A 13,707-nucleotide genomic window follows, 5' to 3' on the forward strand; every position below is an offset into this window, starting at 1 on the left:
CTGGCTCTAGGCAAGTGTTCTGTTCTGCAGTAGAAATGTATCTCTTGTTACCGAGTCCTTGTTCTTCTGCCTTCTAAATACAGTATTTCCTCTGCTGTGCAGTGAGCAACCAGCGTGCAGATGAGCTTAGATGAATCTTGGATAAGGTGTGAAGAAAACTTGAAAAATAAATTCCAGTGCCAGCACCCATTTCATCTGAGCTGCAGTTAAGCGGGTCTCCTCGAGATTCTCAGCCTATGAATCAGCGGGTTTGAGAGCCACGTAAGAGGCAAAGACAGCATGGCATCGTTTGGGAGCCAGTCAGTGAACAAAGTTTTCCTTCAGAGTTTTTGCTTAGGCCCCGTATGAGATAGGATTACACAAGTTGTAGGCTGACTCAAATACACTACTACCTGTATTTATGATGGCAACATTTGGCTGCTAGTGTAAAACACCCAATTACCATGCCTTCTGGCAGCATCAAAAACCTCTGAGCTTAACGTGAGACTACAAAGAACACACCAATCCAATGCATGTTTCATATACATATTTATATATATTTCATGTACAAAGTTACATTCTGAACCCCATGGATTCAATAATAGAAATAAATACTGAAATAACTACACTGCTATATGAGCTTTTCTGCTCACAGAAAAGAAGCCTCAAGTTTTAACAGACAGCAAGTTTAACGCTGTAGGATCCATCTCGGATTACAGAGGCAAGTAAAATTCAGCGTAAAGTGTCCAACAGACAAAACTTTCAAAAATTACAGACCATAAAATGTTTAAAATATATGCTTAAAAGATTGAGAAATGTGCATCAACAAAATTAATAAAGGAAACTTAATCTTGTTAGAGGGCGGGAGAGACATTTAGTGTATAGAAAAATGCTTTGAGGTGCAACATAAGTTGTTACAATATGGCATAACCCTGTTAGAAAAAACATTTAATTTCCCTAAAGAACCGTATTTGAGTTTACCGTGTCTTGTTTTACAGAGCAGGGCCTTCACAAGACCCTGTCTCAACAGGGCCACTTACAAGAGTGCTAAGTCAGGTTTAATCCTTTGGTAACTTTTATAATACTCACATGGAAATAAATATTCAGTTACACAGCATTTTAAAAGACACACGTTCTTTAGAACAGTTAGTATAATAAAACAGATTTAACATTTGTTTGTTACTAAGGCAGCCTATGATAAAGTGTCTACGCTCTGCCAGCTCTATCTGATCCAACGCAGGAAGACCTTTACAAGAAATGGACAATGCAGCAGCTTATACAACGCAGTTCACCTTTACCATGCAAACACCCTTACCCAGGCAAGTAATGTGCTGCATATCTTGTGCTCGAAATGTTTCCAAACTATTAACAAGCTGTAGCTATCAAGAGATTAGCTCCTATTTATATGATGCTTTAATCACATGAGTGTATGCATAAACACATTCTTGAGACGGATTCGTAGGAGTGTATTGTCATCTCCATGCCTGGGGTTTCACGTGCTTTATTCACCATTCAAAGCGACCTCACGCAGAGTTTATAAAACCCAGTGCGCTGTGATGACAACAGGGACCTATTTAATCTACTGTACCTTAGGACAGGGGATAAAGTTTTTTAATGAGAAATACAGAGAAGTGCACATGCCTTTTATCTACACCCACAGTGGTACACAGTTAACCTAGTGTTTTCTTTAAAACCCTTCCACTTTTGGACAGAAACAATCATTCTCTGAAAAATTTGCAAGAGTTGGCCCACTGAGGTGACTAAAATGGCACGGTGGACCAGATACATTTGGCAAAAGACCAGGTACACACTTGCCAGATTGAACTGCTCTATTTGATAGCAGTACAGCCGTTCAGAGAAAACGGCTCATCACTTGTTACAAATAAAATGCTATACAAGAACCAAGGAACAGAATTGTGCGCTTTTTTTCTGAGAACATGAGAATGTGACAATCAACCAGTGAGTAAAAGCTTTGGAGACTGTGTTTTCCAAAGAGAAAAAAAAAAAATTAAGAAAATGGCAGGAAAAGCAATGAAACTGCACCACTCACAGTGAAGATTCTGCACAACAGTAAAAGTTTAGACAGCATTTTTTGTAGACGTCAAATTTCATAATTCAGATGTGCTTCAGGTTCAGCATACATGTCTATGTAAGTTTTAAACAGGTCTTTCTAAGAGTGTTTACTCAGTTTACTTCCTGTATTTGTATAATTTTTAAAAAGCTCCCAGACTTTATATTTAAGCCAAAGTACTTTAAGAGTGACATTAAAGATGAATTTGGAAAGCAAATTATGAACAACATGCTCTCATCACTTTTGGCATTCTGAAGAGAAAAATACTACCAAGATATTAGACATCTTTAATAAGGATTTTTACTACATAGTTCATGTCCTAAATACATATTTACGAGAGGAACAGCTGTGTACAAAATATGTCGCTTAAAAAGTATTTATACATATAAATCTAACCAATAGACCTGAATGGAGTTTTTCTGGTTTATCAGCTATGATATGCATTTGAAAAAGCTGCCTAAATATATATTTACACAATAGACCTCAGCTAAATGTGTTCATTTAAAAAATTAAGAAAATATATAAACACATGTTTGCCTGATAGACCAGAACTGCTCCTATTGCATAAAAATGTTTAGGCAGTTTTAAAAAAGTGTTTCTATATTTACTTCTCTGAAACTGTTCAGTTCTCTCACATAATCAAGTTACTAAATTTCTCTGCTAATCTGAACAGAACAGTCCCAGCCTTCTGGGGGCAAATGCTGGATGTTTATTAAAACCCCTCAAAACTTTTACTTTCCAGAGACAAAATGAAAGAGCAAATCTGGATTTTAAAATATTCTGAAGTACAGAAATCATGAAGTGTTTAACTTAGGTCTGATACTAATGTAGGAAATTCAATGTAAAAGGAAGACAATCTTCAACTCACACTTATGGTTAAAAAAATAGATGGTGAGTAGACAGAATGTCAGCCTAATATTAGAGTCTCCTGACTTTCATCAATTTATCCAATCTTAGTGTTACCTGCTAACATCGTTGCTCAACTTTTTTTTTTTTTTTTTTACTAAATTGGGGTATGCAACTACAAAAAAATACATTTTGTACCTAATTATCTGGCACTAAAGTTCCTTTACAATCTCACTTGGGCAGAATGCATTTTTCCTGTACACTCTCAGTCTTTTCTCATGCTCTAATCGAGGTCTCTAACCTTCACACATGTAGTGCCTCATGAGTTTGACCAGCTAGGCAGAGAAGATCATTCTAGTGCTTAGGACATAAGGAGTTAAGACAAGAAAAGAAAAAAAACATATCCCCTGTTCAAGAATTTTACATCTATTTTCAAATTTAAATCATCCTAAGAATACCCTTTGGAAACCGAGTTGTTCCATGTCAGGGAAATGGAAAAACACTATGCTCAAAATTGCTCATTATTGAGGGCAGCAGTTCTCAAACTTTAAGGTTCGATAGTGAAAACATGTGATTTTATTTAAATATTGTCATCTCAGTTCCTATAGAATCCCTTCTTCCCCCCAGAAATTCTGATGAACGTAACAAATTAAACCATATACACTACGTAAGCAAGATTTTCCAGGTTTGAAAACAAAAGCTGAAATTTACAGTTTGCTTTAGCCCTCACTGAATATTTGGATGAGTCTTAATAATCATCTTATAGTTTGTCAATTTTATAATACTCTGGGAATAACTTTGCTGTTTTACTCAATGCATTATGCAGTGAAATGAAGCTCAGTTGTAATAAAGCTGAACTCAAGTGAGACTACCAAAGAAGTGAACTACATTAGATTGCTGTGGTACAGTAAAACTAATGTCTCAGTTGCTTACTATGGTGTGCACACCAGTTTTGAGAAAGATCTGATTTCAATATACTGTTCCATGTAACACGGGTGCAGTAAAACAGCACAAGCTAATTCCTGTATAGTTAAAGGTATGACAGATTTGCAATATAAAGTTAAACAGCAAAGAAATGCTTCAACATCATGTAGTGAAACAGGTTTCACAAAATAAAAAAACATGCAGAAGCTTTTTTTCTTTTTTTTTTTTCTTTTTCTTTTTTAAGGTCTCCAGCTGCATCCTACAGGCTCACTCACTGCCACACATTACTTGCCACACTATCAAGTGACTCCTCTCAGCTTTGGCTACAGAAGGTTCAAGTTGTAGAGCTTCTCCAAGGAGTTCAGATTCTCCACCTTCATCACCTGAAAAACAGCAACTTTGATTCAGGCAGGCAATAAAACCCAGCATTAACACCAAAAGGAACAACACAAGTGACATCTAGGTTTACAAAAGACAGTAGTTGCCACATGCTCTTATAAAAGCATATTCAGGATTGTGAATATATATTATAAACTGATAGTCTGTTGTGTAATTGTTTCAGAGCCTGTTCTGATGGTCAGTCATATTTTTCAGGTCTAGCCCCAAAGATTAACTGCAGTTTCATAAGTATCCATATTCTAGACATTACTTGTAACTCTTTAAGGCAGAGAAACAAGCACCTAATCTGCAAACTTGCAGTACCTCTCAGGCAGAAGTGGAGATGGTTATGCTACGAGAAAGTGTGTGAGCATAAACACATAAACCATATAAAGTGCTCTGGAAATAAGAGCAGTAACTGAGCACAAGTGAAACAATTCATGTCTGTAATAAACCTTCCTCCTCCTTTCCTCTTGTTCTAGTTGTCCTCACTTGCCACAACTTCACATGCTGACAAAAAACCCACCTTAAGCCTGTTGTCCATTATTGCTCTTCAAAAGAGAAGAGCAGTTTTGTAACTGCATCTAAACTCTTGGTGACATGAGCTGACTCGGATCAAAGGTGACAGACTAACCACTAACAAAACTGCACGTAGACAGTAATAAGCATCAATACAGAGGCAGTCTTGTGGTACAGAAGGAGGTCAGTTTAATCAGAGGAAACGGACACTGACCTACAACTTCAGGAAGGTTTCAAGTCACAGTTTGGCTGGTTTTCTGGTTAGACAACTCTGGAGGTCTGAGGAACCTAAACTTGCTCTTGAGCCAGTTTGCCACACCAGTGTGGTCATGGCTGAGCTAATGCAGCCATAGTACCGACACTTACATTCATGGTTTGCATCACGCCACAAGGACAGCAAAATGCACCTTCAGTATGTGGCTATACCAGCTTGCTTGGAACAAGTGCAGCATTTTTAATACTTGCTGCAGCGTGGCACAGAATTGCCTCAAGTCCTGCCTCCTGCGTAACTCCACCGGCATTACCAGCAGGAACTTGTTTTTCATTGACTAGTGGGATGACAGAATTTGGGCTGGCCTTCATGGGTTTTTCTTTGTAGTGGTTTTTGTGGGTTTTTTGTTGTTTGTTTGTTTTTGAAAAACACTATAGACAGATTTAGGCAAAGGGTCAAAACCAGGTCTAGGAGTTGTGACTCCTTTTTAGGCACTTTTTGTCAAGGTCTCTAGCTGCAGATTTTAAGCACAGAACCACAACCACTCTCATTTTGTTATATTTCTCCAACAGCTTCAATTAAAAAAAATATGTTTACACAAGAAATCTTTTGTGGACTAGATCATGCAAAAGCACTATTCAAAAAAAGCAGTGATCAAAGTAAGAACAGCACACAAAGGTAACAGTGAACTACTTTTTCCCTTTCCAATCAAAAATGAGTAAATTTTAGTTTGAACATTCTTCACATAATACATGACTTTTTTTGTAGTCAGTCTGCATATTTAAGTAACTAAGGACATATTTTCCAGCAGTTTGAGATAGAAGACTAACCTGTCAGACTGAAAGCATAAATGGGAAGGAGGTACCTGACTCCAGAGGACAATTTCAAATAAACCTTTTTACACAGTCAACTCGGAGGTCACTGTTTATTGGGAAGAGAAGAGCAAGCTGATGGTGTATGTTGGGGAGAACAGAGATACTTTTATCCTCACACCTGCTCAGTAAAGACTACACACTGACTGACCCCACAAATGCACTCTGAAATCACAAAGTTATTATATGGTTCATGACCTTTAGGTATGAAGTGGTTACAACTGGTTTTAAGCTTAATATTTCTTACCCATTCTGAAGTCAATATATCCTTCTCCACCACTTATCACCAACATGGATTTTAAGGGACTCTGGCTGAAGGACTCTTGGGCTGGTTTATCAGCTGTTAGCTCTGTTCCACCACTACTCTGTGGGCAAACCACCTGACCTGGATTAAAAACAGATACATTTTTATGCCACATCTCACAGAATAATACCACCTGTATTTGGTCATTGGATGACATACTTAATGCCTAATGATACACTGAACTTTGGATCCTAGTATCTCTTCAGCAAGGGACAGAAAGCTAGCTCTGCTCTGATTGCATCTCTCTAAAGAGACGAAGAATCTGTTTCAGGTCAGTTCAATGGAAATCAGAGAATTAAATGCCTCTGGATAGATTTCACAGCATAGGCACGCAGATCTAGAGAATGACATTGAAACAGACTTAAAGACTTTCAGACACACAACTGAAATGATTCAGTGCGTGTCAGCCCATTAAGCAAATTTCTGTCATTTACTTCCAACACACAAGGTGGATGGAAGCACTGAGACTATTCAACTGGCATTGCAGCTCCTGGGAAACTTCATTTTTCCAACTCAAGATTCTTTCCTTCAGGGGCTTCTCCCTTAGTAGCTCATTCTTCCTGCAGGATGTCAGACTCTTAAATTGGACCTTACATCAACTAGTAGTTGACTGCCTTGTTAACAGGCAAGTACCCACTCACCACAGTACCTTTCTCCCAGATGGAAGCAAAGCACTTACTTCTTTGTGACCAAACCCTTTTCCTCCCATTGAACAATACCACACTCAGGAATCAAACCAGTCTTGTAAATAAAATACAATAAATTGGTTTTGAATGTATGATTTCATACACTTGCAGTCTTTGCCTAAACACTATGTTTAACTAAGCAAATAAGGGCAAAAAAGAAACTTTATCTGAAGAATGGTAATAAAGCCTCACCAGGTACTGCAACGAAGAATTTAACAGCATCACGGTGCCCATGGAAGCAAAGCTGTGCGTGTGCCATTGAACAATATGGTATGAATGTTCCTGGAGTCACTTTGTCGCTGTTTTCATCACCATATACACGTATTACACTCCCCGGACGGTTTCCGGAGCCTGCTGCTGCTTTATTAGCTGTAAAAGAAGAGAATTGTTTTCTACTTGAAAACACAAATTACAGAAATGGTTATTTGTTAAGAAACCTTATGGTACCATCTAAAAGCTAAAGCCAACTTAGATAAAAATGAAACAGGAGGGCAGCAATGCCAATTCAAGACAGAGCTGGAAAGAAAAAAGATTGCATGCTTCGTTATTTTAAGTACATCAGAAAATGGAGCAGGATTCTTATTAGTCTAGCATAAACACCATATTTTAATATCCTACTTTTGGAAAAAAATAATTTGTGAAAGGACTGTATCTTTCATAGAAAATAAGTACCTCTAATGTGTTTCAGTATGAGCAAATTCAATGTACTTAAACATATAATTAAAGACAGTTTCATTCCAACTAATCATAGGGTATCCCCTTGCCAGCAAAAATTCTCTAAAAATAGCCACCTGTGGGCATGAAGGAGCTACCCTATTATAATTCTACATCTAGTTTTTACTGAGAAGTTTTAAAATCCATTAAAACAGTGAAGTACTCATGCTAGACATACAAGCCATCTCCATTCCAAAGACTATCAAAGTAGTGAAAGAAACAGTGATTTGTAACAAGACAGTAAATGATGTGGATTAATGACAAAGTTATAAGATATGGTATCACACTGGCTGGAAGAAAAACAAAGTCTGTATGAAAGTTCAGCTGCAACACAGGATGATATACTAAACTGCTGAGCAGATTGGTGGCCATTTAGCAAACATAAAACTGCTGCAATGCAGTAACTGCAAGTGGAAAAACATTTAGGAACATACAGAGGGTAAATCTATAAGGAGTGGAAAACAGCCTCGAAGTGGCTATTAGAAGCCTGAAAATAGATTTTTGTTCAGGATCTGCACTTACCCCTCAGCCCCAGTAAACGTCCCTGGTGGAGGATTACAGCTAAAGTGAGAAAGGAGGAAAGGGGAAATGGATAGGTATGACAGTAGAGGAGAAGGATTAATGAGAACCCACCACTCATATTTTGGTTTTTGATAAGGTAGAGCTTAAAATTTTAGCTCCTAAAAACAGTAAATATCTCATTACAGAAGATTCAATAAAAGTCATAAAGAACAGCATCTTGTTATAAAAATTTCAGTACAAAATGGACAACAAAAGCACTGCCACTTTCACGTGCTTTATCGCTATAAAAGTTTATTATTGATTAGTGACGTTTCCCCTTTCTCTCTTTCCTTGGCAGGAGGCTTCCAAAATATATATAACAACTCATGTTTTCAAGTGCCCTTTCGAAACATCATCTGAAGATCTGGAAGATGCCCTGCTACTGAGACCCAGGGAACTGAGATACGCAACTGCTTATGCAAGGATGCAACTGTTTTTGAAAACCATGAATATTTGTAACAAGGGTTCTCAAACCCACTATTAGGCTTCTAACAAACAGTTGTTCTGATTCATGAACAACTAACAAAACTTAAAGCTATTCAGTTTAATTTCATAGTTTTTGTTTTCACATTCACTTCTGTTTTAAAACAAACTCCTCTGGAAACATTAAATTAAGCTTGACGCAAATTAAGAGCTATAATTTTTGTAAGCATGATTTAAACTATTTCAAAATTCATGATAGGAAGTCTGTCCTTCCTTAATACACTCATGCAATGCAAAAAAGGACATTTACTGAACGGATGGACAATGTAATGGAACAGTATGAGAAACGATGCATGTATGTGCTGTTCAACAAAGCAGATACAATATGAAGAGATTTTACTATTAAATTACCCTAAAATTTCACCTGTCAGACTGTACTACTTTCTATATAACAATGGTATAATTAGGACTATCAAAGTTCTGTATTTTATTTTCTGAAACTTTTGTCCATGTGTTTTAACATTAGTGTCAGACACTGATGTTTTTTAGTTTTAAATGCAATCAATTTACACATAGATTCTTCCTGAGCTTTATCTATTTAAGATTTGTTTTACCCTTGAACTGGACTATTTCCTTCTCCCGAGATTCAACCGCTCGTGTCTGAATGCTTCCTCTCCCACCCTTAAGTAGTTTCAGCCTACGACAAGGCTTTGGGTTCTGTTATTAAGCAGATACCTGGATTTACATTATTGGAATTTTACCTAGAAGTTAGTGCCCTATTTGTGGAATGTGCTTACAACTCCTATAACTTTGAACACGTCCTTTATAGCTTTGTGATGAATTCTCAAGAACTAAAGAAAAGCAAAGCAAATTGTACCAACAATAATACCAACTTGCTCAAATCAAACGAAAATCTACTTTGGTGATCATACGGCAATCAAAAATAACATTAATTTAAAAACTAAAGCCATCTCTTACAAGCAATAAACTTCTATAAATGCTGCTAATGCTCATAACACCTCTAAGGCTTCAAAGTGCCTCTTTCATTCAAGCGACAGCAACTCTGCTCAAGCTGAAGTACAGGAGATTTTAGAGATGGGCTTTTTTGCTCAGAGTAATTGTGGCCACGTACATCACACAGGCCCAATCTGTTACAAACCTGAAAGATTCAGACCTGGCAGCAAAGCTTTCTATCCATTAGCAAGCATCTGAACGGCGTTTAATATTCTTTTTTTTGTGTCTACAGCATATTGCACAGTGCTATTCATTTATATTTTACTTACTTTCTGTTAATGGAATGGAGATGATGACACCATTTCCTGTTCCTACCCATAAACGATTACAAGACACCATAAGAGCTGTGATTCTCACAAATGAGAATCCCAGTTTACCAGTACCTAAAAACAAAAGATGCTTTTCATCAAAAATTATGAGCAAGAATAATTTTAGTTCCATAACACAGAATCTTAACTTCAACTCCCAAACCACGCAGACAAGTAATTCCCTCCCACTTCAAACAGAAACAAGGTAGAGGAGCACATTTAAGCTGTAAAGGTAACCTAAAAGGCTAAAACACTGTTAATTAAATTGTGGACCTATACAGAAAGAGACTAACATTAACTGTGAGAAAGCATGAAAGGTATAAAGGCTATGTAATACTGCACAGTAAAATCCTTTGGGGCTTACAGCACCAGAGCAGCTTTTCAAACAAACAAAAAAGTGAATTTACAGATGTAAGAGAATGGTTTCCCATCTATTAAAATTAAGTTCTCATCTATTTGCACAATGGGGAAGCAGAAGGCTGACCAGCTAAGCACAATGACACAGTAGTTACTTGTGAAGGATTTTCCACGGTCCAATTACCAGTATTTGTTGTGTTACGTAGGTGGTCAAACTGCTCTTACATTAATAAAAAAAAAATCAGAAAGCTTATTAGCTTCAACAGCAATAAAAACCTGATATTTTGCATTTGTGTCTTCTTGAAAAAGAGACGATTTTTCCAGGCAAATAATGGATTCTTCCCACTCTTAGATTTAAAAAAATCATCAGTACAGTAAAAAAAGAGATTTTAGTGTCTTAATTGATGCCTGCGCAACCCAAGCACCATATTCCTCATTAGTTCTGAGTTTTTAGGGACACCTTAGACATCAGGTAGGATCAGACTGCATCAGAAGACCTATCATCCTCATCATGCTTTACAGACTAACTACTTCCACATTCATGTTTTCATCAACAGGATTTGAGAGCCTTCCACCCACCTTTCCCCCTAGTTTGTAATGAGAATTGCCTGATCCATAAGAGGAAAAGAAAGCTCCAGACAGCAAAAGGTGTAAGAATACACAAGTTCTTCTTATCAACTTACCTAGCATTTTGCTTACATAAGGTTCAATGTCCACATCTTGTAGATGCTGATACGTGTGCGCGTGATAGAGACGCAGGGTGGAGTCCAAACGAATAGACACCCATACCCCATCACCCACCCAGGCCAGCTGTCTCACTTGGCTTTCTCTTCTTGGGTGTGCATCGAATGACTTCTGTGAAAGATTGGATTTTAAATTAGGCGTTGAAACAAAGGAAGGTAAGAAGGACTTCTCTTACTCTTATACTGGCCCTTCAATTTGCAAGATCACTTGCAGATACATCGTTTAGCTTAGTTACAGTTACCATATGATGCTGATAAAGTAATAGTAAAAATGGCAATTCCCTTCCCTGAAGCATGATCTCAAAGCCAGAGTTTCCTAACGTGTCTTCATTTACATACCATATCCCAGCCTACTCTGGCTTCCCTCTCCATTTAACCCGGAGCCTTTTTGGTATGAGGTCCTCCTGCCACAGCACAAGATACAGATACCCCCAAAGTGCTTTTGTTCCTAGTTCTGTCAAGCCTTGCTCTTGCATACAAACCCACCCATGCAAAATAGACACTAGCCACCAGCAAAACAATCTCACAGCTCTGTGTGAATTCCTTCATTTCATGTATTCCTTCATATATATAAATATGGGAAAACTGAAATGAAGAATAGCCTTCACAAAACCAGATTATTATTAATTGCTTGATAGTTACAGAAAAGCTGAGCAGTCACCCTCAAAAGGTCTGGCCCATGTCTCAGACCAATTAGCAGAAGCTGAAGTATTAATACTGCTAATGGCTTTCAGAAACCTTAGCCACTTGCTGTACTTGTGATGCCCCTGGCATGTACGTTGTACCATGTACACATACAACACTGTAGAAACACCAGTTTACACACCTTATATAAACAAACTATTCTGCAACTGGAGGGAGAGTACACTCAAGATTAATACTTACAAACCTCTAAAGTATGCAAAGACAGATTACAGAGAAGGTTACAGGTGGGTGGAGAACATACTGAGGCATGCACATAGAGAAAAAGCTGGGAGCTAGCCTTACAAGCTCTGCACAAGCTAAAAGTGGGTAACTAACACCCCCAAAAAATTGGTTTCAATAAATGAGAACTGTCTCATTATGGCTTAAAATTTTCCAAAACAATGAAAAAACATCTTAAGAAAAGGTAGTAGTATTTCCCAAGACAAGTTTGGTTGGTTGCTTGTTTCTGTACTGATGAATAAATAACCATTCTCTGGAGTTACTTTGGAGTTTGAGCTGTAGCATGAGATGGCATTAAAATATAACATATAATTATTTTAAACACCATTTTAACTTGCCTCTATTTTCATGGCCTTTGGTTGAACAACATAGATTTTGTTCCTGTAGCCACACCAGACTTTGTCATGTACCACTGTCATGCATCGTATCGAATGATGTGGCCGGCCCAGGTCTAAGAGGTGATAGTTTGTCAAATCCCACTGACCATCTTTAAAAACAGAAGGAAAAAGAAAAAAGTTCCTTTGAGTTTAAAAATAATGTCAAAGTACAGGCAAATATCTTAAGAGTCTCATTTTTTTAAAAGCACTGTAATAATCTAGATATGTCAATACAAACTTATGGTTAAGTTCCTCGTTAAAAAACCCAGCAACTACTTACATAAACTACTAACACCCCAAAAGCTTTGTTTATAATTTAATAAGATTGTACAGTGACTCACGTTCTAAACACATAGAAGCATTTTTAAAGACAGCAAGTTACCTAGTGCTAAATGCTTTACTTGGATAGGCATCAGCATGCATTACAAGCAACTACCCACACAGTGCTCGGCACTTGCTGCTTGACTAACAGAAACGTTGCCCAGTACATCAAGAGGTTTTTTTTTTTTTAAAGTATGCTGCAAGTTCTTAAGAAAGGCACCTGAAATCTACTAAAAGCATACTAAATTTGGTCATTCAACAGCAAGTAAAATTCTTCCATAGACTGAGCTAAGCCACAGATCACTGATATTTGAGATCCTTAAGGATTGTAAGCCAGTAGAGTTTGAATTTAAAAAAACCACCAAAACACTAAAAACATAACTTCATCTCCGATGCATCTTTCCCAATATTTGCATTACTGCCTTGCAATTCTTCTAAATTCTGAGCACAAGCGTTTAAATTCCACTAGGAAAAGAAAAAATTAACAGGGAGTCCATGAAAACAAGCCAACAGAGAAGTTCCAGTTACTCATAGTAAGACCTTCCTCTCCAGTTCTTTATTCTGGAGACTGAAGAATGGACCTTGTCCAGAAGTGGTTTGGGCAGAAAATCTGAAGGGATGTTTACAAAACTCTCACTGAAGGACTTGGTCACATACAATTATTAACACTAATAAAACAAAAGAAGACATGGCTATTGAGCATGCTGAAAAAGCAGAAGAGATTATGATCAAAGCAGACTTTATCAACTGTTTTTTTGCTATTTAGCTCAGATATAGCCCATCCTCCTCCTCCTCAGAGTAAGAAAAAATTCCAGTAACACACCATGACAGTGTAAAAAGGGTACTTGAAACTGCAGCTGAAATCCTAGAAAGATTTCTCCAGACAACCTGTAAAAAAGCCACTGGGGAACACATTTTCAAAGCACTATTTATTTCTTTCCTAAATACTGTTGCAACTTCATTGGTTTCAAGATTTAATAGAATGCTTACCAACTCCTCGGTGAAATATTGCTAGTGTTCCATCAGCTAGTGCAACTAATACTATTCCTTTTACATGTCTGGGGGGGAAAAAAAAGGAAGCAGAAGAACACACACAATTAGACTGTCCTTCTCAAACTGCAAGTTTAAAATAAGGTATAAACGTTTTATATCTCAGCATACTTTTGATATTCACA

General features: G+C 37.4%; 1 protein-coding gene across 7 annotated transcripts in view; it reads right to left on the reverse strand.

The window, feature by feature from the left end:
* Positions 1-509: 509 nt before the first annotated feature.
* Positions 510-13,707, reverse strand: part of SPAG9 (sperm associated antigen 9) — a 64,747-nt gene continuing 51,549 nt past the window's right edge. For 4 of the 7 annotated variants that reach the window (XM_074922329.1, XM_074922330.1, XM_074922334.1 and 1 more), the window contains 7 exons: positions 13,523-13,590; positions 12,173-12,321; positions 10,851-11,022; positions 9,772-9,885; positions 6,983-7,159; positions 6,048-6,185; positions 510-4,203 (listed from right to left, as the gene is read on the reverse strand). In XM_074922329.1, coding sequence (XP_074778430.1) covers positions 4,088-4,203; positions 6,048-6,185; positions 6,983-7,159; positions 9,772-9,885; positions 10,851-11,022; positions 12,173-12,321; positions 13,523-13,590 — 934 coding nt within the window. In that variant the 3' untranslated portion in view covers positions 510-4,087. Of the gene's footprint in view, positions 4,204-6,047; positions 6,186-6,982; positions 7,160-8,026; positions 8,066-9,771; positions 9,886-10,850; positions 11,023-12,172; positions 12,322-13,522; positions 13,591-13,707 lie in introns of all 7 variants that reach the window. The other 3 variants (XM_074922328.1, XM_074922327.1, XM_074922331.1) reach the window with 1 other exon arrangement.

This window comes from Athene noctua, chromosome 18 (genome assembly GCF_965140245.1).
Source record: "Athene noctua chromosome 18, bAthNoc1.hap1.1, whole genome shotgun sequence".
Classification (NCBI taxonomy): Eukaryota; Metazoa; Chordata; class Aves; order Strigiformes; family Strigidae; genus Athene; species Athene noctua.